The sequence below is a fragment of the Chiloscyllium plagiosum genome, unplaced genomic scaffold, assembly GCF_037043375.1.
Source record: "Chiloscyllium plagiosum isolate Xiang-an unplaced genomic scaffold, Cpla_swu_hap1 HiC_scaffold_23, whole genome shotgun sequence".
NCBI lineage: Eukaryota > Metazoa > Chordata > Chondrichthyes > Orectolobiformes > Hemiscylliidae > Chiloscyllium > Chiloscyllium plagiosum.
In genome coordinates, this window is record NW_028270161.1 from 31,889,051 (window position 1) to 31,911,174 (window position 22,124).

At 38.7% G+C, this 22,124-nt stretch overlaps 1 protein-coding gene across 2 annotated transcripts in view; it reads right to left on the reverse strand.

Annotated features, from left to right (window-relative positions):
• The window catches only part of trabd (TraB domain containing), a 37,527-nt gene continuing 15,403 nt past the window's right edge, over nt 1-22,124 (reverse strand). The window contains exons 4-11 of one of the 2 annotated variants that reach the window (XM_043713743.2): nt 20,937-21,012; nt 16,421-16,584; nt 14,580-14,720; nt 12,668-12,778; nt 10,994-11,133; nt 10,389-10,561; nt 7,304-7,415; nt 1-4,789 (exon numbers count right to left, since the gene is read on the reverse strand). In XM_043713743.2, coding sequence (XP_043569678.1) covers nt 4,627-4,789; nt 7,304-7,415; nt 10,389-10,561; nt 10,994-11,133; nt 12,668-12,778; nt 14,580-14,720; nt 16,421-16,584; nt 20,937-21,012 — 1,080 coding nt within the window. In that variant the 3' untranslated portion in view covers nt 1-4,626. Of the gene's footprint in view, nt 4,790-7,303; nt 7,416-10,388; nt 10,562-10,993; nt 11,134-12,667; nt 12,779-14,579; nt 14,721-16,420; nt 16,588-20,936; nt 21,013-22,124 lie in introns of both variants that reach the window. The other variant, XM_043713740.2, reaches the window with a different exon arrangement.

The following is a 22,124-nucleotide window of genomic DNA, read 5'->3' on the forward strand; positions in this document are numbered from 1 at the left end:
TTTAAAATCTCTGTAAAACTTTATTTCTACACTTGTGTTTTCATTATGATTTTCAATATCCCAGAACATGTTGCAGTTAAAAGGCACAATCCTACAGAATCTGAAGAAAGGCTCAATTTTGATATCTACATTACAGGAGAGATACATGACACAGAAAACATACCCCACAGCAGGATCTCTGGAAAACATGGCTTTTTACATTTCAAGATCCAACCAAGGAGAAGTTGCAATCACTGATATTTTTAAAAATGAAAATACAGTACCTGAGAAGCTGAATTGAAGCCCAACAAGGCATCATACAGTAGATAACACTCTTTAATTATCAATTTTTGGTACAAATTTTGAAAACAGCCTCCTTTTCAGAGAATGTAACCTCAAAATCAAAAAGCATTTCAGCAAACAGTCTGAGAAACAGGAATGGCTGCACTAGAACTTAAGATCTCAACAATGATTTGCTGTACCTCATCAAACCGCCACATTTTCAATTATCGTACATACTCAAGAAAAGGTTGATCTCATGTAAAATTTGACCCCCCATTTTTGGTCAAAAAAATCTGGAATTTTCCATATATCCCGTGTAAAAGTCAACCGTAATTCTTTGCAGGTAACAGGTCAACATTTATGAGCCAATGTATATCCTGTACATAAATGTTACAGCTACAATAATCAGTCAGACTGTATGAGAGTCAAATACCAGGTAACGTTTTTATGAGAAATAAAGCTTAAAATGTTAGTTTGAAAAACTAAAACAACTGCAGGCGAGAGAAAACGGAGGGAAATGGAAGAAATTGGTGGGAAACTTTAAGACGCATCAGGTCAGAGTCAGGTGCGTGTAGCTCATCTGAGCTCAGTTCCCTTGTAACACTCATGGAATATAGTCATATACCCAGTTGAGGTTTTAAAATCTCTTCATTTTGTGTAAAAATGCCCTCCAGAAAAAGCAAAAGAAATACACCAGCATTTAAACTGAAAATTGTTGAAATTGCAAAGACGACGAATAACTGTGGAGCAGCAATTACCATAATTTTTTTTTGTTTAGAGATCAATTAGACTTCCGCTAATGATACAGAATTTTGGATTATAGCAAGAATTTCAGCCTCTCAAAAGTAGTATCCATGTAATAGTCAACCCCATAACTTTAACCTTAAAGTCTTAAAAATTCGACTTTTACACGAGTATATATGGTATTCATAGGTAGTGTTAAGCATTTATGTTCTGGAAAGTGCAGGCCAAAATACTGTTGTATCCATGTGTTTGTTCGATTTGGATATTCCCCAAATATGGTTTGAATTTCATTAACTCACACGTATATTACGTACATGGACTACATCCACTGATCTTCGTCACAACCGAGGATGATTATAAGTAGTCTTAATAAACCCATTTTATCTTTACATTTCATTTAATAAAATGCAGATTTATTTTTAACTGGAAAACATTGTTTTACAAGATTACTATGACAGGTAATACACAAATTTGTGTTAAATTAATAACGTGCCTTTCAAACTTTCACACTTATGTGTGCAACTCATGTTATCACAAAAAAAATGCTCAGTAATAGTTTTATTTGAACAAGTTTTCATGTAAGGCAGAGTTTGTAAGTTTTCAGGGTGAATCTGAATTGCAGTACACTGTAATAAAAACAGAGTGTATATTGTGTGTAAAAAGCTTCAAAAATAAGGAAACCCCAAACTGTTTCTATTAAGAAACACTACCATGGGAAATTTTCCTTGCAGTTATATGTAAAGCAGAAGGGTGTGATTATTTGTAGTCCACAAGCACTACGAAACATCTAATTTCATTTTAAATTATTTCAATTGTGAAGGAATTCAATGGATATGTTTTGTCTTTATGGGGAAAACAAATTGAAAAACACAGCATGGCTATGTCGCCAGCCATTTAACATACAATTTAGTCTGTAGAACCTGGAGTTGGAACAGCAAGGACATTTTTGTGGGATTGACAATTTATCCATTTTAAATTACATCCCATTTATCTGAGTTTAATTGTATTAAGAAAATTGAACACAGCAAACTTTCCTTTAACTGGCACTGTTGATTAAACCAGCAGAAATTATATAACTCAATTACTGCAATCTGCTCTGATGTTTGAGTTTTTATGCTGTAAATGTATACATGTGATGTATGTACCCCTGCATTACATTTATATTACTTACTGTGTGTCTTTATGTTTGTTTATTTTAGGAGGTGTGTGGTATTTTTACATGGATTTTTTTTTGAGGGGTATTGATGTCTCGAAGCTTTGCTTGGTCAGTGTCTACTGCGGTTATGCATACCTCTTGATTATCCGGAATATTTCATCAACTGACAACACACCTGATCTCATAAGTGCCAGTTAATAAAAAGTTTACTGTAATACCAGAGCAAAGCAAAAAGGAAAGACTATTCCACTTGCTCTAAAATGCTATCAAAAGCTTAGAGAATGTAGCTTCACTCCATTAGCATGACAATAATCATAAGTGGTGTCTAAAATCACAAAATACTTAAAATATTAGAAATCTAACTATATATACCATCTCAAAGGCTTTTGTAATCCATAATTTTACATTTGGATCGGTCATTGCATTCGGCTCCAAATCTAATATGTTACTGTTTAACATGCAGTTTCTCCCTTCAGTAAAGATATTTGAAACTGATTCAAATCAATAAAGAGGAAATGTAAATGTAGCACTCTGGTAGTTTAATGCAGGAGACATTACAGTTTCCTGATGCAAACATTATTTTTCATTGCACCTTTTCACTCCCTCCCATTTCCATGATAATTTTATTAAGAAGTTAAAACTTAGTTGCACCAGAGATACAAATGGAGATGCTTTGTAGTACTCATCACACCCATCTACAGAAGGCACCAAGATGCATTTCTTGTTTCCCTAACACCCAAAGCTAACAGAAAACTAATTATTGACCCTTTTTCTCTTTGAGAATTGTATGGTCATACACAAATATGTTACACACAATTCTACTATTCAAAATGAAAAATGTGCAATTAAATCCCCAATATGAAGTAATAAATTACTGCTTTTTACTCAACACTTTCCTGCACATTCTGCATTACAGAATTTAACCTGAGGATAATGCTTCCTTGCTGAAGGTAACACTGGTCCTACAAATAGAGAATATAAGTAGTCAAGCAAGCACTATCAAGGCAATGCAGATTCACAAAAAGTGCACATAGTTTATATTGTTTAGGTAACACTTTCTACATTCCTTGATGACTTGAAAATAGACACTTAACACAGATACAAATTCTGAATTAAAGTAACCTATAAGATTAAGTAAAGTTTACAGACCGTGACAATGGCAAATGACTATGTGGTAGCATGAGTAGAAATGGCATAACATGATAGAATTCACAAAAGCCTAAAACCTTATGCTTCAGATACAAGCCTCACAGTTGTTGCTTTCTATTCATAGGCAGCATTTTTTGGCTATGATGAATCCTGTAAGCATTACTTTACGTGCTAAGGGTGGGATAGGGATGGGAGTTTGTGGGGCAAAGAAGCTACAAAAGCACAGTTCATACCTTCTTGCTGCTATGTATCTTTTTAATTTCATGGCTCAGCAAGTTGGTTGTGATTTTGGTGAGGAGCAGAAATAGTTTCTCAATGCACTAGACAATATCATACTCAAGTGGAAACATACATATTTAACAAGGCCATGGTATGTCTGCAATATCCCTCATTGTGAAATAACTCATTACAACTCATCCTATGTGAATTGTGGAAAACTAACTAATGTACTGGAGATACCCAACACCTGTTTAACACTGCCTATTAAGAGATGGGAGAAGGGTATAGATTATCAAGGGAAAAAAAATCAAATTTTAGCCATGCTTGAAATATTTTACGAAAAAAGGGCAAACAACGATTGTGAATGCATGTTAGTTTCAACAAGTGAATCATAAATAATTTTAAATAGTTATTTGTTTTAATAGAATTCCATCACCTATCCAAATAAAAGGTTTGTGAACGAATAGATTCTAATGAAAAAAATAACAAATATTTTAAGAGATCTAAAAACAACTTGTGTTGTAAACCAGACAGCTATTACTATATGGACATTATGACAAAATGTTTGTATCAAAGTCTGTAAAGTTACTAAACAGTTCTGTCCACGTTAATGGTTTATAAAGAAGATCTGAGATAATCACATGATTTTCTCAGTGGCATTGAACATGATTTTAAAGCAACAGTTGAACCATGGGTCTCTTAATGTTGTTTTAAATTAAAATAGATATTACTATTGCAATATTTCAAAATATGCACATTGGCAAAGTTAATTTCCCCACCACCCCCAAAACTGATGGGAATTAAAAATACATTAATTTGATGACTGAAATAAAGCCATTCATGTTACAGGAGTCCTCAAAGTTAGAACGGAGGTGCTTTTACGCAGAATGGCATTGATAAATTTTCTGACTGATTACATCTTGTCCCAGATGGTGCAGCTTCTAAAGTTCATCCATCATGTCATGTATCATTCACGTTATTGACTTCAAAGAATTAATACAAACATTGGAAAATCTCCTGCATATTTGCCTTCAGCACTTCTTTTAATCACCAAGTAAAAGGTCATCTTCCGACTGTTTTGCTCTCAGTTAGAATATTTAATTTGTAAATTTGTGGAGGTAACTCTGTATAAATGGCCTTGACAATATTAAATGAATGGTCCCTTTTCCTACACGGTAGCAGCCATAACCAACGAGTCCCATAAGACTTGCTTTAACAGCAAACTTGATCACTCTAGTAGCTAATGATGGCGGTGGAACACTGTTAAAACAAAGACAAAATAGTTAGTTGGGGAAGCAAAGAAAATCACAAAAGTCAAACTGCAAATTCGAAACTGAGCTGAGAAGAATTTTACTGCTTTAGAAGTACAGTTTAATAAACTGTACATTGCATAAAGAGAGTACAAACGTGACAGGCAGACTATGGGCTTCTGTTTCACAGGATGACAAGATCAACCAGAATTACAGTTAGTAGATGACCCTGGCTAAATCAGAAATTTTCTTTTCTTTATAGTGGCACAGTAAATTAATTTTATTGGGCCTTCGTCCTAATTATTAGATGTGTATACTAAATAAACTGAAAAGTACTGCCTTTCCACCACAATACCTGACAACAGACTTGTCCAAAAATAGTGTGAAAAAGTTGCCCTCAGGTCTCTTTTCAATCTTTTTTCTCTCACCTTAAGAATATGTCCCCTAGTTTTGAACTTCCCCATCCTAGGGAAAAGATCTTGGCTATTCACCTTATCTATGCCCATCATGGTTTTGTAAACCTCTGGAAGGTCACCCCTCAACCTTCTATGCTCCAGTGAAAATTGCCCCAATCAATCTAGTGTCTCTTTATAACTCAAGGGTTCCAGTCCTGGAAACATCCTGGTAATTTTTTTTTCTGAACCCTCTCCAATTTAATAATATCCTTCCTATAGCAGGGCAACCAGAACAGTTCACAGTGCTCCAAAAGTGGCCTTACTAATGTCCTGTACAGCCTCAACATGACATCCCTACTCCTGTATACAATGGTCTGAGCAATGAAAGAAAACATACTAAATGCCTTCTTGAACATCTGATCTACCCATGACACAACTTTCAAAAACTATATATCTGAACCCCTAGGTTTCTCTGTTTGACAAAAGTGACCAGGGCACGACCATTAATTGTACAAGTCCAGCCCTTGTTCATTTTACGAAAATGCAATACATTGTGAGCAAATGCGAGGTCTTGCACTTTGGAAAAAAAGAACACAGACATGGACTATTTTCTAAACTGTGAGAAAATTCATAAAGCCAAAGTACAAAGGGATCTCGGAGTGCTAGACCATGATTCTCTAAAGATTGGCTTGCAGGCTGAGTCCATGGTTAAGAAAGCAAATGAGACTGTTGTCGTTTAATTCAAGAGGGTTAGAATGTAAAACCAGCGATGTGCTACTGAGACTTTATAAAGCTCTGGTTAGGCCCCATTTAGAATATTCTGTCCAGTTTTGGGCCCTACACCTCAGGGAGGACATACTGGCACTGGAGCTTGTCCAGTGGAGATTCACACAGATGATCCCTGGAATGGTAGGCCTAACCTCTGACGAACAGCTGAGGATCCTAGGATCATATTCATTACAGTTTGGATGGTTGCGGGGGGATCTAATAGAAATAGAAACAGTGGACACTGGGAATTTGTTTCTGTCAGGTGGGGATACTAGGACCTGTGGGCACAGCCTTAGAATTAGAGGGGGTCATTTTAAAAAGGGAATAAGGAGACATTTCTTCAACCAGAAAGTGGTGGGCCTGTGGAATTCATTGTCATGGAGTGCAGTGGAGGCCTGTTAAATGTCTTCAAGGCAGAGATTGATAAATTCTTAATCTCGCAAGGAATTAAGGGATAAAGGGAGAGTGTGGGGAAGTGGTGTTAAAATGCCCATCAGCCATGATTCAATGGCGGAGTGGACTTGATGGGCCACTCCTATGTCTTATGGTCTTATGCAATTATCCAAATTAAACTCCATCTGCCATTCTGTTGGCCCAATTGATCAAGATCCTTTTGTAAGCTCAGATAACCTTCTTCATGGTTAACTACTGCCAATTTTTGTGTCATCCGAAACTTACTAATCATGCCTCAAACAATTTATGCAAATGAGTGAATCATATATAAATGACGTGAAGGAACCAGTGGTCTTTAACGACAAACTGGCGAATGGCAGCATTCATTTTTATTCATTGAATTGAAATTCTCCCAGCTGTTATGGTGGATTTGAACTCATTTCACCATCTCTACTGACATGCATTGCCTGGTAAACAGTCATTCAGTCTGTGCTGGCTCTGAGTTCCATGTTTTCCGCGTCCCCCCCACCACTGTCTTGTGATGTGGCTTGCTGCATTTGGGTCTCCAATGGACTTTTCATAAAACACCTTGGGCAACTTAATAATTAGCAACAAACCAAGACAGACATGCATTTTTAAAATAAAAATCAGCTTTTCTGAGAACATTTCTGTATTCAATTCCAAGATGTGATTTTCCAGTAAAATATTCATTATATATTGAACAAACAATAGTTGATTATTGGTAACTTTCAAACAGAATTTTATGTTTTGCAATCATGGACCTGATTAATATTTCTGCTTTGAGAAAAGAATCATCTCATCAAATCATCTATCAGGTTTTGAGTTAAAAAGAGAAGCAATACATGAACATAGTTGGTGAATTATTACTGTGCAGTAAGTATAAATTTGCTTCAGTACAACAGAGATTTAAAACAAAATTGCTTCTGAAAAGTTATGGATAATATTACCTCATCAATTCTTGAATATTTAGTAGATTATTCCAGTTCTTTTCAATTCCAGGTATGTGACCCATTCCAACGACTCCTACCACAACAGATGGTATTTGCTGACTGGGTTCAGCTGCAGAAAGAGCAGAAAAATAATTATCAGGTTCAACAGTGATAATTGTAGTGTGGTACAATAATACAATCCTTTAGGTATATCCTAGATGATAGAAAACTATATTAAATTACTTGATTAACAAGATCATGTAGAACATACCATTAAAAATACTGACTGTAACAAATAATATATTTAGACATCCAGTCATAGTTTAGACTACACAATAAGAATTGTAATGCATACACTTTAGTTCTAACAATTATATCTGCTGTTTTACACAGCTGTCACAATAGCATCCCTAGGTGGCCTTAGCATTTTGATAAACATGAAAAACATGTTGATAAGTACATTTATGCTAACATGGTTCAACTTGCGATGGTTTTACCCAGCCTAAATGTTAGGGTTTTTATCTTCATGTCAACTACTGCCAGGTGATAGCAAAAGGAGCAAGTCATTCAGCCCCTCAAACCTATTCTTTGAAGTGGAAATACTTCATCAAAGGGACTTTGAAAAATATAATTGCTTGTTGAGAATTTTGGTCTTGATCTGGGACTCATTGGAGGTACCCTAAGTTTTTCACTCTTATACTTGAAGTTTTCCTACATTCTTTGTAACAACTGAAAAACATTCTGGGAGAATTACTTCGGTATTATTTTTGGACTGAGCATCTTTGCCACCCAAACTCTCCCCATCAGCAATTCCACTTTACATGATCTATATACTAGGGAGAACAAAAAAATGTCAGCACATTGCAAGAGAAAACCAGCTTCGGCTATTCAGCAAGATTTGAAAACTGTGGAATAATCTGACAGCTTTCCTAGGAGTTTGAAGATTTAAGAATATTTCTTCAGTGCTTATTTCCCTAAAGATGTGGACTTGTGCTTCAGTACAATTTTTTGGGTAATAACAATCAGTTAATCTCTAGTCCAAGTCTCAAACAACTCTTTTTAACCTTTAGTTGAATATTAGCATACTAAGTGCAAAAGAATCACCATCAAGCACTCTCTTCACATAGAACATAGAACAGTACAGCACAGAACAGGCCCTTCAGCCCACAATGTTGTGCTGACTACTGATCCTCAAGTATGCACCCTCAAATTTCTGTGACCAAATGCATGTCCAGTAGTCTCTTAAATGTCCCCAATGACCTTGCTTCCACAACTGCTGCTGTCAACACATTCCATGCTCTCACAACTCTGTAAAGAATCCGCCTCTGACATCCCCTCTATATTTTTCTCCAACCAGCTTAAAACTATGACCCCTCGTGTTAGCCATTTCTGCCCTGGGAAATAGTCTCTGGCTATCGACTCTATCTATGCCTCTGATTATCTCGTATACCTCAATTAGGTCCCCTCTCCTCCTCCTTTTCTCCAATGAAAAAGTTCCGAGCTCAGTCAACCTCTCTTCATAAGATAAGCCCTCCAATCCAGGCAGCATCCTGGTAAACCTCCTCTGAACCCTCTCCAAAGCATCTACATCTTTCCTATAATAGGGCGACCAGAACTGGACGCAGTATTCCAAGTGTGGTCTAACCAAAGTTTTATAGAGCTGCAACAAGATCTCACGACTCTTAAACTCAATTCCCCTGTTAATGAAAGCCAAAACACCATATGCTTTCTTAACAACCCTGTCCACTTGGGTGGTCATTTTAAGGGATCTATGTACCTGCACACCAAGATCCCTCTGTTCCTCTACACTGCCAAGAATCCTATCCTTAATCCTGTACTCAGCTTTCAAATTTGACCTTCCAAAATGCATCACCTCGCATTTATCCAGGTTGAACTCCATCTGCCACCTCTCAGCCCATCTCTGCATCCTGTCAATGTCCCGCTGCAGCCTATAACAGCCCTCTATACTGTCAACGACACCTCCAACCTTAGTGTCATCTGCAAACTTGCTGACCCATCCTTCAATCCCCTCATCCAAGTCATTAATAAAAATTACAAACAGTAGAGGCCCAAGGACAGAGCCCTGTGGAACACCACTCACCACTGACTTCCAGACAGAATATTTTCCTTCTACTACCACTCGCTGTCTTCTGTTGGCCAGCCAATTCCGTATCCAGACAGTTAAGTTCCCCTGTATCCCATTCCTCCTGACCTTCTGAATGAGCCTACCATGGGGAACCTTATCAAATGCCTTGCTGAAGTCCATACACACCACATCCACAGCTCGACCCTCATCAACTTTTCTAGTCACATCCTCAAAGAACTTGATAAGGTTTGTGAGGCATGAACTGCCCCTCACAAAGCCGTGTTGACTGCATTTAATCAAGCCATGCTCTTCCAGATGGTCATAAATCCTATCCCTCAGAATCCTTTCTAACACCTTGCAGACGTGAGACTTACTGGTCTGTAATTGCTGGGGATTTCCCTATTTCCTTTCTTGAAGAGAGGAATTACATTTGCCTCTCTCCAGTCCATATATGTACTTTTGGCGGAAGTGACTAAATTAATCAATAGACGAGATCGTACAATTGTTTGGGAGACACGGTGGCACAGTGGTTAGCACTGCTGCCTCACAGCGCCAGAGACCCGGGTTCAATGCCTGACTCAGGCGACTGACTGTGTGGAGTTTGCACATCTCCCCGTGTCTGCGTGGGTTTCCTCCGGGTGCTCCGGTTTCCTCCCACAGTCCAAAGATGTGCGGGTCAGGTGAATTGGCCATGCTAAATTGCCCATAGTGTTAGGTTAAAGGGGTAAATGTAGGGGTATGGGTGGGTTGCGCTTCGGTGGGTCGGTGTGGGCTTGTTGGGCCGAAGGGCCTGTTTCCACACTAAGTAATCTAATCTAATCCTGGATGAAGCAAAGTTTAGTATTCTACTCTTGCTTTGACTAATATCAACTAAATCAAACATGGAATGTTCTTGGAATGCAATCGTTAGCAGCACATCTAAATATACAAATCTCCCCCTTGGCAGTGAAGTGTTAAACAAAATCACAATGACCGTACTCATTCACAGTAAGTAATAAAGTTTCAATATAGGCTTACGTCCTAAAGCCAGAGGTAGTTCTAATGGCTTTGCTGCTTGCTTCAGCATGTAGGCTAGATAAACATCCCGTTCAGCAACAATTGTACGATGAAGGTCAGGAAACTCTCCAATCATTTCTGACATCATCTGTTCGAGAAGATCTTTTTGCTTGCACTTTTCTACGTCATCTTTACTGAAAGAGGTAGATTAGTTAAAAAAAATTATGAACATTTTCCTACCAAATTCGAAAAATCACTGAACTAGAATACAGTTATCTTTACAACACTGATGTAATGTTATTTTGCTATATATTTGTGAGGAGATGGAATTCACCAATAATCTCTCGACCTCACAGTTATGTCAGGAATTAATCCCATGATTTGATTCAAGGGATAAAAATATGTGTTAAGTTAATCACTAAATATAAAGTATGACTCGACCACTTCCAATAAAGACCTCTCCATCGATGTTTACAGAATATCGTAAGCTTACCATTTTTTTCAGATATTAAACATTATTATGCCTCATATTTCAGTAGAACAATACAATTTATAATATCCATTTAGTTATTAATAACAGGATTGAAGCCTACAGTTCCATGAAATTATGAAGTATTTATTCATACCTGATAGGATCAGAGAGGAAACAGAGACCCCAGGCTAATTTAACCTTTTGCCAGATGGTAAGTGCAGCAATGGCCCTTTTAAAAGTGATGGGGATGGGCCTATCCCCAAGGTGAAACTTACAAAAAGGCACTTTTCCAGCCTGAAACATAGAAGATTGAACAGGTTTTTAAAACACCCACTTCTTGAATATTTGCATTTCAATATATCATCCTGTACCCAAAAACCTTTATTCAACCATATACCATTTGATAATGCAGCATTTTTGGCAATTTTCAGAAGTTAAAATTCAAATAGGTCAAGAAATCAATTTTTTTTAAAAATCATAATCAATGTATCTACTTAGAATACTGTGCATATAGTCGTGTAAATGCAACTTCAGCAATAACTCTTAAAATGTTCAAATTATTATATTTTCCGAAGCTGACACAAAATCTTTTCAATGAGGCTTACAATTACAGACATGATAATCAAAAGGATGCCAGTCATTTTCTTGCAGGTTTGGTTCAATGAGAATATTTTCAACTCAAAATGTTCATGCTTCATCTCAGGACTTGAGAACATCATCTCGACTGGCAATGACAGCATGGAGGGAATATTGTTGAAGGTGTTGATCTTTCATATGAGATGTTGAGGACTGACGTAGGGATACAGAGGTTATATAGAGTAATCTAGAATCTTGGACTAATGGCAGAGAATTCAAGTTCAAATCTAATTGTGGCAGCTCAAGAATTTGAATTTGCTTTAAAAATTATGATTATATTAGATTGATTAGATTACTTACAGTGTGGAAACAGGCCCTTTGGCCCAACAAGTGCACACCGACCCACTGAAGCGCAACCCACCCAGACCCATTCCCCTACATTTACCCCTTCACCTAATACTATGGGCAATTTAGCATGGCCAATTCACCTAACCTGCACATCTTTGTGACTGCGGTAGGAAACCAGAGCACCTGGAGGAAACCCACCAGACACGGGGAGAATGTGCAAACTCCACACAGACAGTTGCCGGAGGTGGGAATTGAACTCGGGTCTCTGGTGCTGTGAGGCAGCAGTGCTAACCACTGTGCCACCATGCCGCCCATATAGAAAACTTTTATTGAGAAAATAGCCAAGAAACTGTTGTCATAAATCTAATGCCTTTCAAGGAGTTAATTCTACTATCCTTGTCCAGTATGTTCTATATATGTGGCTGAACTCACATTAGCAGTGTTGAGCACACCCTCAAAAGAGGCCTATTCACTTTTTTCAAATCACATTGGAGTAGTTAAAAAAAAGGCGAACATATCTCTGCTATTTCAGGCCAATTAAGGAAGCATGAAATACTGATTTTGCCAGTGATGTTCAAATTCAAAGAATTAATTAAAAATATTCAATACAGTATTCAAGGAAAGCACTGAATTCTCCCAAAGTTTTTCTTACTCACTAAACACCCACAAAATATACCATCAAGGTATGACTTACAGGATATTTATTATAGGCACCCCATGTACAGAACTCACATTTCTAAGAAATTAATATTCATCTCAAACACAGGTTATTTTATCATAAATGTTAAAATATATTCCTCAAAGTAAATGTCAATTTATTCCATTTCAGTGTCATTGCACAGTCAGGGTGTACGAGTCCTTTCTAATTTCAAAGGACACAATAGCTGACAATTTGAAAGCATACCTCCTTAAAGGCCTCCCTGAATTCACCACCTGGGGCCATGCCCAGCTGTTCAGTGATGTGTGCAGAGACCTTCAATAGCAGCATTTGCATTAATCCAGACATTACTCCATTCTATTAAAACAAAGATGCATAAAAAAAGCTAATCAAACCATGAAAAAAAGCTCCAGATACAAACAACTACATTCAAAAGCAAAAGAATCACGTGACTCAGTAAAAAGTTGTTAAATAGTATGATAATGATCCTTGCTTATTTATTTATATAGATTGCTTATAATGCCAAGATCTATAGATAACTGTCCTCATTTGAACAATTTGTAAAATCTTTATTTAAGAACTCATTTATTCATTCAACAAGAAAAAGATATTTTTTTGACAGGTTTACTGGGGAATATATCTGGGCTATTTGAAAAAATTGTCATTGGAACTGCATTGAAAGATAGTAAATCTGTGCATCTAAAAAGCACAGAGGTATCATTAAGTGCTTACTGGGAAGAGGCAATAGAGAGAAAGGAGAGAGAGAGAAAGGGTAAAGGAAAATACACGGTGGAGAGAGAGAGAGGGCCTTCAATAAAAACACACAGGATGTATTTAGCGTCATTCAAATAGTCACAATGTCTGAAGTGCATAGGCAACATAATCTACAAACAACAAAAAAATGAAAAATCTGTTAACTTGGCTTTGGCAATACTGATATGACCTGGAGTGAAATATCCTTCCCTTCTGTTAACAGTGCAAAGGCACCTTTTAAGGAATGTCCTGTTCCATCCAAAGGAAAACACCTTAAACTGTATACACAGTGATTATGTACCCATAGGATGAAATGAGGCATAAACCCTGCAAACCTCCAATTCAAGAGCTCAGTGTGTCATCAAGGAGATAGGTTTGACAAAGGATTGATGGGAATGGACAATTTATCACAGCACACTTCTGGCATGTGTGTCTGGTACTTAAGTCAATGAAATGACAATTCAGACTGCACTGTGGCATGCTGTAGATTTATTAAAAGCATTACCCAGTAGGACAATAAAGTCCAATTTCAAAATTAAAACCTACAAGTCACATCATTAGTTTAACTTATTTACAAATTATTTTGATACTGCCTGCTTTCAGCATGTTCATCTTCAAAAGGAATCAAATAGCTAAGTCAATTACCACATAGTGAAATTCGAAAAAGAAAATGTTATCAAACGGAGGTATTATTTAACTTTTAAAAAATGCAAAGATAATAACGTTAAAATCAAATAAATGCTATTGAACCTTTATTTTTTAAAAATATAGATTTGAGGATTTGAAAATATTTTAACCTGCAAAAATATGAAAAGTACATCTGGAATTTAGAACATATTTAAATTGGGATTGAAATGATTTGTGTAAAGATAGTCAAGACACAAGATCCAGATCATTAAAATATAGAGAACAATGGATAATATGGATGTTTGGCACATTTTAGGCAAGACTTGAAGTCAGAAAGGACTACTTATCCTCAAACACTGTCCCATAAGTACGTTCTAAAAAAGCTGGACAAACATCTCGTTAGGATTGAAAAACAGATTTAGGATGAGAAGGAATAAAGATGAGCAAACACTCTAACAAACATCAGCTGGATAATAGGGGCCATAGAAATATCAGGCCAAGGAAGATATTGCATGAAGATAAATTATGAAAAACCGATTTTAATAGACATTTCACTATTAGAGTTGGCAAACAAGCCAAGCATTGAGTTCACTGATAAAGTATATTATATCATAGCTTGGTACCTCATCCAATGTGTAATTTTACAGAGATGTAGTGATGGTTTACTAGTTTCGACACAACTAACATTGATGTTCAACACCAAAGTGAACAGCAACATTGCTACAAACCAACCTTTTATGTACTAAGCGTAGTAGATAAATCAGACTAATCAGACTACCTGTTTTATAGCTTGTTGCAACTTGTCTAGATTGATTTCTCTGGCTTCCTTTAATAATGTTTTTTCATCCATTTTGAGCATGGAGACTCTGTACTGACATAGTTCCACAACCACCACATCTGGCTGTACCTCTTGAATAGTCTGGAACAAAAGTACAAAATGATAAATGCAACATGCCATTAGAAACGTGCTTATATCAGGTTGAGGTTATTAATGTGCGGTCACTATTTTGAAGGTTATCCAAATGGATTCCATTAGCTCCTCTGCATGAAAGAAGTTAACGGAACAGCTAATGAATTTGCCAACATGAGCAGTCACGATAAAGTGTGTGTAACATACTCAGATATTCTGATTGATTGACTACTCACAGTAAGAAATTTACATCCGTATACAGTTCCTGTCAATTTTTTGCAACATCATTAATCATCAGGTGTTGTAAACTGTCTAATGTGAACTCATTGCATAGAAATAACATACTTACTGGTGATAGCACTGTATCAGCTTAGTCAGCAACCTGTACTAGGACTACACTCAATTGCACCTCAATCTATATATCTGGACAACTCACAATTGTAGTAATATAAATGTTCAAAATAATTTGATTTATCCTTACAGGTGCTCAATGTAAAAATCCCATTCCCATCTTTGTGCATTCCTAATCCTGCACTCAGCCAGCTTCTACTTCATGCAGGTGTGGCTCCACAACAGTAAACAGCAAGGAATCCAGACTTTTTCCTGTCCTATCTTACATCATTGTGTATTTCTTCTATTCAGAAGGACAAGTGCAACTTTTTATCTGAAGCTGTCTAATGGTGCAAAACTCCATCAGCTGAGATCACTAACTCAACAGAAGTATTTAGTTGATGTATTCTCAAATTACATTTTACAAAAGTTGATTTGTGTAGTGATAATACAAACACAGCAGAATCCCACTCATCCAAAATGGTCAAAATACATAACTGCTCGAATAACTTTGGGCCATTCTGATCAATGTACTATTTCTGATGCAAGAGTACTAACAAACTAAATTATAGGTTGTACTCTGTACAACAGGATAAAATAATTACAGTAATAGTATGGAAAACACAGTGAGCCACAAGAGCACATAGGTTTCATTCAGTTTAATAAATAAAAAAAGCATTAATCATGTATACAAACCATTAATAAAACTGCACTCTTTCTGGCCTAATTGATTCTTCATTACAAAGAATTCATTTTAAAAAGTTGTCACAAATATTGTAGTGACATACAGATTATATTTCTGAAATAATCATCAATATCAAAGAAAGGATTTTAAGATTTGGCCAAATTTCTGAACCAACTATGGCAATTTTTTGCAAATAAGTTACATTTTATCAATTACATCACTAACTGGGACAAAAAAAACAGAATTTGCTGGAAAAGCTCAGTAGGTCTGGCAGCATCTGTGAAGAAAAATCAGAGTTAACATTTCAGGTCTGGTTCTGAGGAAGGGTTACCAGACCTGAAACGTTAACTGATTTTTCTTCACAGATGCTGCCAGACCTGCTGAGCATTTCCAGAAACTTCTGTTTTTGTTCCTGATTTACAGTGTCCGCAGTTCTTTTGGTTTTTATGTCACTAACTGGAATTTCACTGAGGAATGATGAATGTGGGTACTGAAACATACTGCAACCTCTCCAGCCCAAATAAAATAATCCTGATCTTAACACTGGCTTTGGGGATCAACCTTATTTCAGATTAAATTTGAACATTCACAATGCATGTTGTGGTCCTACGAGGGTCAAGATTCCATTGCTTCAGCATTTATGCTTTGTTTAAATTCAATATTTTTAAAAAAATTAAACTTTTCTCATTATTACCTTCACAACATCTTTTCGGCTACTCTCACTGAAATGGGCTGTGCCAACTAGATAGACTTTACAGCCATCTTCTGTGCCAAGTTCAGTAACAGTATCTGGTAGATTTGGTTTCCCTTGTCTTTTTCGCATCTTCATCTCCCACAGAAGTTTAAAAGCATCTTCATCTGCTGTAAATAAACAAATATGTTAAAGTAATTTATCCATCACACTGCCAAATGACAGCAAAATTGTAGCTTGGATCCACGTTAAAAAGTACTGCAACTTCAAACTGCCAATTGTCAGAAGCTGTATAAGTCTTCTTAAAAACGTTCCTACAAAAAGAATGACACACCTGGGACTAGAAGCCAGGTTCATAATAATGTGTAAAGTTGAGTAATTTTTCACATTTATATGTTATTTTTGCAATGTATTATTAATTGACCTTGAAAGCCACAGCACATTTATAGAAAGGGATATCTGTTGTCACGTGTAACAAACCTAGGCAATATTTTTTTCAGCAGCAGCATATGAACTCTTGATGATATAGTAAATCCAGTTTAATATACTAATTAAACTCAGAACTACATATTTGAGACATAGAAAGTTTTTACAATTTCCAATTAAGGTGTTTGCATTCCAGTCATTGCACTAAAAAAAAATGATGACACACAGGTTATCAAAATAATACTTTTCCAAGAAAGGAATTTTTGCTAGTCTAAGACAGAAGTTTTAAATCCAAGCAACTGTGACATATGTGAGGTACATGAGTAACACAACAGAGGACACTAAACTTCAATACAATACAATGTTCAAGTGGCTTATTAATTCAGTTTTCTCCATTACATATTTGCAAAGTGTCAATTGGAACTCTAAGCACAATTCCCTGGCTTACACCATTCCTGAGCATACGGAAATAAATAGAAATATAACCCAAAATACATTTTATTGAATCATAGAATCCCTACAGTGCAGAAAGAGGCCATCGGCCCATCAACTAGTCCAAGAACTCCTCACATACGTTTGGGACACCACCCACGCCCTCTACCTCCATAATTTTCACTTCCCCAGCCCCCAACGCCTTATCTTCACCACGGACATCCAGTCCCTGTACACCTCCATCCCCCATCACGAAGGCCTCAAAGCCTTCCGCTTCTTCCTTTCCCGCCTACCCAACCAGTACCCTTATAAGATGATCAGAGGAATAGATAGAGTAGACAGTCAGAAACTTTTTCCCCGGGTACAACAGAGTGTTACAAGGGGACATAAATTTAAGGTGAAGGGTGGAAGGTATAGGGGAGATGTCAGGGGTGGGTTCTTTACCCAGAGAGTGGTGGGGGCATGGAATGCGCTGCCCGTGGGAGTGGTAGAGTCGGAATCATTGGCGACCTTTAAGCGGCATTTGGATAGGTACATGGATGGGTACTTAATCTAGGTTAGAAGTTCGGCACAACATCGTGGGCCGAAGGGCCTGTTCTGTGCTGTATTGTTCTATGTTCTATGTTCTATGTACCCTTCCACTGACTGAACTGGCCCTCACTCTGAACAACTTCTCTTTTCAATCCTCCCACTTCCTCCAATACAAAGGAGTAGCCATAGGCACCCGCATGGGCCCCAGCTATGCCTGCCTCTTTGTCGGATATGTGGAACAGTCCATCTTCCGCAGCTACACTGGCACCACCCCCCCACCTTTTCCTCCGCTACATCGATGACTGTATCGGCGATACCTTGTGCTCCCACGAGAAAGTTGAACAGTTCATCCACTTTACTAACACCTTCCAACCCCACCTCAAATTTACCTGGACCGTCTCAGACTCCTCCGTCCCCTTCCTAGACCTCTCCATTTCTATCTTGGGCGACCGACTCAACATGGGCATTTACTATAAACCGACCGACCGACTCCAACAGCTACCTAAATTACAACTCCTCCCACCCTGCCGCCTGTAAAAACGCCATCCCATATTCCCAATTCCTTCGCCTCCGCCGCATGTGCTCCCAGGAGGACCAATTCCAATACCAAACAACCCAGATGGCCCCCTTCTTCAAAGACTGCAATTTCCCCTCAGACGTGATTGACGATGCTCTCCACTGCATCTCCTCCACTTCCCGCCACTCCGCCCTTGAACTCCGGCCCTCCAATCGCCACCAGGACACAACCCCACCGGTCCTCACCTACCACCCCACCAACGTCCAGATACATCGTTTCATCCTTCGTCATTTCCGCTACCTCCAAACAGACCCCACCACCAAGGATATATTTCCCTCCCCTCCCCTACCAGCGTTCTGGAAAGACCACTCCGTCCGCGACTCCCTCGTCAGATCCACACCCCCACCAACCCAACCTCCACTCCCGGCACCTTCCCCTGCAACTGCAAGAAATGCAAAACTTGCGCGCACACCTCCCCCCTCACTTCCCTCAAGGCCCCAAGGGATCCTTCCATATCCATCACAAATTCACCTGCACCTCCACACACATCATTTACTGCATCCGCTGCACCCGATGTGGCCTCCTCTACATTGGGGAGACAGGCCACCCACTTGCGGAACATTTCAGAGAACACCTCTGGGACACCCGTACCAACCAACCCAACCGCCCCGTGGCTGAACACTTTAATTCCCCCTCCCACTCCACCAAAGACATGCAGGTCCTTGGCCTCCTCCATCGCCAGACCATGATAACACGACGCCTGGAGGAAGAGTGCCTCATCTTCTGCCAAGGAACTCTCCAGCCACAAGGGATGAATGCAGATTTCTCCAGCTTCATTTCCCCTCCCCCCACTTTATCTCAGTCCCTACCCTCGGACTCAGCACCGCCTTCTTGACCTGCAATCTTCTTCCTGACCTCTCTGCCCCCACCCCCACTCCAGCCTATCACCCTCACCTTAACCTCCTTCCACCTATCGCATTCCCAACGCCCCTCCCCCAAGTCCCTCCTCCCTACCTATTATCTTAGCCTGCTTGGCACACCCTCCTCATTCCTGAAGAAGGGCTTATGCCAAAACGTCGATTCTCCTGCTCCTTGGATGCTGCCTGACCTGCTGCGCTTTTCCAGGAACACATTTTTCAGCATCGGCCCATCAAGGCTGCACTGAACGCCTAAAGAACATTCCACGCAGACCCAGACCCTCACCATATCCACATAACCCCACATTTACCATGGCTAATCCACTTAGTCTGCACATCCCTGGACCCTATGGCCAATTTAGCTTAGCCAATTCACCTAATCTTTCAACTGTGGGAGGAAAATGGAGCACCCCAGTAGCCACCTAAGGCTGGATCAAACCTGGCTGCTTGGCACTGAGAGGCAGCAATGCTAACCACGGAGCCACTATACTGGCTGCAATGGGCACTACAAGAACTAATGACTGGAACAATTCTGCACAAACCTTAATTTCCATGCCCTTTAAGGACCCATTTAAGAAAAATCTTTTCAACTTCTTTGTAAATTAACGTGACTATTAATTGCACTTCTTCATTTCTCCTGTTAAAGTTTGCATGCTGAAGAGGGAAATCTCATCAAGTACTTGCTAGTGGGTCCTAGAGCGGAGTAACTCCTCACCAAATTTTAATATTACCTTTCTGGTAAATGTAATAAACTTAAAGACTATCAAGTCAATTGTAGTTATTTAAAATTTGCTCGTAAACAGAAATCTCAAATTCTATTCACCTTTCACCTCCAGAGAGAAAATGGGATAATAAAGGGAATATTTTTTCCGTTGTATAGAGGAACCTCGATTATCCGAATGAGATGGGCAGGCACTATTTCATTCGGATAATTGATTATTTGGTTAATTGATTCAATGCATTTCCTCTAGGGCTTGGAGTTTTCTGCTTCGTCCACTCCCTGTTCAGGAAACTAGGCAGCAGCACACCATGCATGAGCCTCCGTCCTCCCCTCCCTCAACCCCATCCAACATGCCCCCAAACCCGTCCAACACCGCTCCCATCTGCCCCCAACTCCATCCAACACGCCCCCACCGTCCGCCCTGACCCCTGCCCATCCCAGCTCCAGCCAACACACACCCCGTCTGCCTCCTCCCCCACCTGCCAACCCTATCCAACACCGCACCCTATCCGCCCACAACCCCTTCCAACGCAGTCTCCCCCCCCATCCCCATCCAACACCACCCCAGAACTCAACCCCCTGCCACCCCCGCCCACTCTCTGGGGCATCCGGACTGAATGTCAACAACAAGACTGCTGCTGCCGCCGCCAGAGAGAGAGAGAGAGAGAGAGAGAGAGTGAGAGTGAGAGTGAGAGAGAGAGAGAGATGCAAAATTGAAACATCATGTGAAGGCTAAAATCCATAGAAATCATCAACATTGAAAAGACTATAAGGGCTCAAGTAAATATGGAAATAGTAACTGGAACAGAAGTACAAAAAGGGGCATAATTTAACAACATACTGTTTTTAAGACACTGAAATATCCTCATGGAAATGGTACTATTGATGAAATGACCAAACACTAACCCAAGTGACATTGCTGTTACCTTAATTTTATTGTACTTATTGTTTGGTAAGTAAATATGAAAGACTTACATAGGTTTTGCTGAACATCTGACATGCTCTGTGGATCATCAGCAGATACTGCCAAAGGTGTCAGACTTGCCACTGCCTAAGGACAAAAACAAAGCTATTTTAAATTTTGTACAGTTCTGAAAGCAGTTCATAACTTTCAGTCTTGTTGAATCCAACAGATGTTTTCAAATCAACGCCATGCTAGAATCAAACAATATTAGACTTAGCAATTGCAATGTTTTGTTGTTGTTTTAGTATTGATTTAAATACTGACAAATGACTGAGCCCAATGTCAAAGGCAGCAGTATCCAATTTCTGAACATTTCCAGGTCATTCATATTTCAAATGTATTTCAAATTCATCAGTCACTGCATTATCTTCTCTACTTCTTGTTTTTGCTTAATACTCTTTCTCATCCTTCTTGCTATTTGCCAGCTTTCTTTAATCAATTTTCACAATTAGGTCTGTGATCCATCACTCTTTTTTGCTTTCCTCCTACTCCAAATCTTCTATACATTATTTTATTTTGAAGATCTTTCATTGCTTCTCAACATTGTCTAAACTCACTAGTATTTCAAATTTGTCAGGAGGCCAGCTGGAAATTGTCTGACGTTTCTTGCTCTTTAGTTTCACTGTTGCAAAGGCTGTAGTGACTTAGTGGTTATTACTTTCTGTCGCTTCAAGTGGATTGTGCACAAAACAAGTTCATATCGAATATCCGCACCTCAACAGTCCCAATACATTATCATATCATCCTCGATCTGCTGCTGATGCACGTATAAATCAATCTAATTCAAGACTTTAGCATCTAGAGATCTCAATGTCTTTATACTTGTTCTTGAAGAAGTTACACCGAATACTGAACCCATTGTTGTTGCAGAAAATCAGGAGACCCTCACTCTTCCATTGACCATGCTTGTTGACCCACAGGGCTGAATAGTACTGGTCAGCTGATTGTTCCTAAGCTTCGCAATAATATCAGTGAATTTATATCATAGCTCAGAATTTCTCTCAGTATATCCTGCTAATCAGCACAATAATTAATCTTTCTCCTTCCCTGTGTCGGTTTATGTTGATGGGTAAAATTGCAGGACATTGATTTTGATATGTCTGGTATGGAATGTGACAGCGATGCTGTAATGGTCTACTGGCTTCCACCCAATTAATACTTGTTCTAAACATCTGTTGAGTATGAGGCTAACTCCATGG